Source organism: Gossypium hirsutum, chromosome A06 (genome assembly GCF_007990345.1).
Source record: "Gossypium hirsutum isolate 1008001.06 chromosome A06, Gossypium_hirsutum_v2.1, whole genome shotgun sequence".
Classification (NCBI taxonomy): domain Eukaryota; kingdom Viridiplantae; phylum Streptophyta; class Magnoliopsida; order Malvales; family Malvaceae; genus Gossypium; species Gossypium hirsutum.
The window spans coordinates 28030552-28034710 of record NC_053429.1 but is presented as its reverse complement, the minus strand read 5'-3'; the positions used below and the strand labels follow the sequence as shown (position 1 = coordinate 28034710).

The window sequence follows — 4159 nt, the reverse complement described above, 5'->3', positions numbered from 1 at the left end:
GGCTCTCATTGTTTACACTCTACTCAAACTCAACCCCAACTTCCTTAAAATAATCATTTTTCTTGACTTTTTGTACCATCTACAGTATAAACCATCCAATTCTAGCGGTTCTCTATATTCCTTACCGTGTGAACGATCATCATGATAATGTCCTTCACTTGTTAATTTTAATTATTAAATATTATCAAGTGTGTAACTAGAAGTTATATTAATTTACAGTAAAATATGATTTATTTATTATTTGGAAAAAAAGAGTTGGGGATGCAAGACAAGTAGCAATCAATCTGAGTTTCGCGTATTCTTTGGTACATAAATTTAGAAATTTCCACAACATTATTTATACCGCCGTATTTAAGTTTGTAATCTTATTACAGATACAGAGTCCCACGAAAATGTTTAGACTAAGGGTGGGTTTGGATGGGCGATTAGGTGCGGTGCGGTGCGTTTAGCTTACTTTTTGTCTCACGCTACAGTATCGCTACAATATCTAATCTCACCGCCACCACTATTTTTACACTAACCGCAGGTAAACGCACCGCCCATCCAAACTCACCCTAAACTAAAAATGAAACTCACGTTCCCAGTCACATTTTTTAATATTAATTCTACTTCTTGGCATTTGATAGTTATACAGAATTTAATGAAACGTTCATCCTTGTCTATTCCAAAATGTTTAAATTTATTTTTGTTTATCCATTGAGTCGAATATACCTTAATATCTTCGTAAGTCTTATAATGTTTTTTTATTTTTAAAATATATTTTAAATATTCTTATCAAATTAAATTGTTGTCAAAACAATTGAGTTTAATCAAATTCAAAGCTCAAATCAACTCTTAACTCACCAATATTCAAGCTCTCCTATACAAAACTCAAATCTAGTAAGATGAAGAAGCCTCCGTTTACTCTACTTGCGCTTCACCTAACAAACATTAGAATTTAATATAATTGTCTCTCGGTCTCAAGTCTCAACAATTTCACTTAATAATTATGGGGAAAGCCATTAGACCTGTCTGATCTCTCGCGGCGCCTATAAAATAAACAAATATCTTTTCACCTTCTCCGGCATCACCTTTCAATGGCTTCCACCATTTCCAAACTCTCTATCATCCTCCATTTCACCCTCTTTTTATCTTTTGCTTTAGCTCTGAACTCTATTTCAACTACTCCCCTAAGCTCTAATCTCTCTTCCATACGAAATTTTTGCCAATCAACTCCATATCCAGATGCTTGTTTCGATTCACTGAAACTTTCCGTTTCAATCAATATCAGTCCCAGCATAATAAATTACCTCATTCAATCACTCAACTCTGCATTATCTGAAGCTGGAAAGCTCACAAACCTGTTCTCCAATGGCGGAAATGCAAAAATTGTTGAAACACAGAGAGGGACAATGCAAGATTGCAAGGAACTACATGAAATCACACTATCTTCCTTGAAAAAATCAGTATCAAGAATTCAATCAGGTGATTCGAAGAAGCTAGGTGATGCAAGATCTTATCTAAGTGCAGCTCTCACAAACAAGAACACATGTCTAGAAGGATTGGATTCGGCTTCTGGGACTTTGAAACCTGTTTTGGTGAAATCATTGACGAGTACTTACAAGCACGTGAGTAACTCCCTTTCAATGATTCCCAAATCGGGTGGTGGCAAAAAAGGCCATAGAAATCGTCGCCTGTTGGGGTTTCCGAGGTGGTTGGGACGGAGAGCTCGCCGGATTTTGCAGAGCAGCGACGATGAATACGATCCGAGTGACGTGCTCACTGTAGCTGCCGATGGAACAGGGAATTTCAGTACCATAAATGATGCCATAAACTTTGCTCCCAACAATAGTTATGACAGAATCATAATCTATGTTAGGGAAGGGGTTTATGAAGAAAATGTTGAAATCCCAAGCTATAAAACCAACATTGTTCTTCTCGGAGACGGAAATGATGTCACCTTCATTACTGGAAACCGAAGCGTACGTGATGGCTGGACCACTTTCAGATCTGCAACTGTTGGTAATCTCAATAACTTGGTTCTTAAAATTTTCTATTTCTAGTTCAAGACATTTTTACAAGGAAACCCACTTAATACATAGTTTTTGATCAAGTCAGTTCTGTTCAGTAAAATCAGCTATAATGGTTAAGCTTGTTTTATAAGCACTCCATCAGTTGTAGGTTATAAATTTTGGTAACTAGACCAATTTCTTATATATAATTTTTTATTTTTAAATACATTTATAAAATGTAATAAACAAATAAATAAACTTTTAACCAAAACTTCAACCTAACTCGACTAATGTTAAATTGGTTCAATTTGATCAATTAAAATCTAAGTCGATTGATTAGTTAAAATATGAGATTAGTTGGTTAAGTTAATTTTTTGGTTTAATCAATTGCTCTCCCCTTAAATTTTGGGTTTGATTTGGATGGATAATTTTATATAATCAAGTCTAATTGAATTAAAATTGAAATAGAATTGAGAGGTATATCTGCCTGAAATTATGTTCAACATTAAGATTAAACTTATTGTGTTATCATTGCAGCGGTATCTGGCGAAGGCTTTTTGGCTCGGGATATAACAATCGACAACAGTGCAGGCCCTGAGAAGCACCAAGCAGTTGCATTAAGAGTAAACGCAGATTTCACCGCATTATATAGGTGTTCCATCAGTGGTTTCCAGGACACATTATACGTCCACTCTTTTCGACAATTTTACCGTGAATGCGACATATCAGGCACCATAGATTACATCTTCGGGAACGCAGCTGTTGTTTTCCAAGCATGTAACATAATCACTCGAATGCCAATGCCCGGTCAGTTCACAGTAATTACAGCACAATCTCGAGACTCCCCAGACGAGACCACCGGGATTTCGATCCAAAACTGTTCGATTCTTGCCACGGTTGAACTGTATGGGAATTCAAACCGCTTCAAAAGCTACCTAGGGAGGCCATGGAGGATGTATTCCACAACAGTTTATATTGAATCATATATTGATGATTTTATAAATCCTAGTGGATGGACTAAGTGGTCCAACGATGAAGGCTTAGACACACTTTATTATGGAGAGTACGATAATTATGGGCCAGGTTCAGGGACGGATAGCCGAGTCACTTGGCCTGGATATCACGTAATGGAATATGATGTTGCTTATAACTTCAGTGTTTCGGAGTTAATTACCGGTGAAGCTTGGCTGGATTCTACTGCTTTCCCATATGATGATGGGATTTGACAAAATATAACTTCACTATTTGGTATTTCTAACACTGCAGTCGTGAAAGATAATGTAGATAAGGGAACTTTTACTTTACAGGTCAGACCCCACATGGATCTCCACTCTTTCCAAACTTCAATTTCTATTTTACTTCCTAACTGTTAACAAAAACAAAGTGCAAACTTTGAAGCATAACTGTTAATGGCGATTTGGTTATATTATACATCAATTTCATAATCTTTTAAAAACTCATATTATCTTATCATTTCTATATACAATTTAAACCTATCCCACCCCCATTTACGCTTTCTACCTTGACAAGCTTAATTACAAATTGAATAATAATAACAGCTTACAACACTTTTACACTAAAATAAGTGCTTTCTCAATCTTGTATATAAAACTAAAGCAAGTCTTGTCTTAAGAAGTCCCAACAGTTTTGTTCAAAAGATGACAATCAGTTATACCAAATTAAATTGTGCAATCAGATGCAAACTAGTTTGCAAATAGAGTTGCATTTGGCCTATGCAATTGACACTAACAACTCAAATTAAAATATCATTTCAATTAGATTCTTTTGTTGGTCTAACCATTAGTTTCGAAGTTAACATGTTTAAAAATATTTAATAACACATTTAAAGTAGACATTTTTTTAAGTGTAACAAGTACAGTATAATTACAAATACAAATTTAAATAATCACCAAATAGAATCAAACTATTACAGCATGAATAGACTAATAATTAATACAATCCATACTAGAGCTAACAAACTAGGATTATTTAGACTAAAATTACACATATAATTATGCATAATAGGTCTAAACCTAAGAACCAAATTAGATAGATTAATGAAAAAAGTTGATAAAAATATTATTTTAATTTGAAAATTTAGGATTAATTTAAAATTTGAGAAGAGGGTAACACTCTTTTCAGTCTTCTAAATTATCAACAGAAGTATG

General features: G+C 34.4%; 1 protein-coding gene across 1 annotated transcript; it reads left to right on the top strand.

Moving 5' to 3' along the window:
- Positions 1 to 862: 862 nt before the first annotated feature.
- On the top strand, positions 863 to 3449 carry LOC107961646 (probable pectinesterase/pectinesterase inhibitor 12). The gene is made up of 2 exons (XM_016897712.2): positions 863 to 2001; positions 2529 to 3449. The coding sequence occupies exons 1-2, from the start codon at positions 1077 to 1079 to the stop codon at positions 3215 to 3217; spliced, it is 1614 nt and encodes a 537-aa protein (XP_016753201.1). The 5' UTR covers positions 863 to 1076; the 3' UTR covers positions 3218 to 3449.
- Positions 3450 to 4159: the final 710 nt, after the last annotated feature.

What these genes read in the sequence shown, in the direction of transcription:
- LOC107961646 (XM_016897712.2), top strand. Translation starts at nt 1,077, where the DNA reads ATGGCTTCCACCATTTCCAAACTCTCTATCATCCTCCATTTCACCCTC. An exon ending in TTTCAGATCTGCAACTGTTG is followed by an intron (nt 2,002 to 2,528) that starts GTAATCTCAATA and finishes TTATCATTGCAG; the next exon opens with CGGTATCTGGCGAAGGCTTT.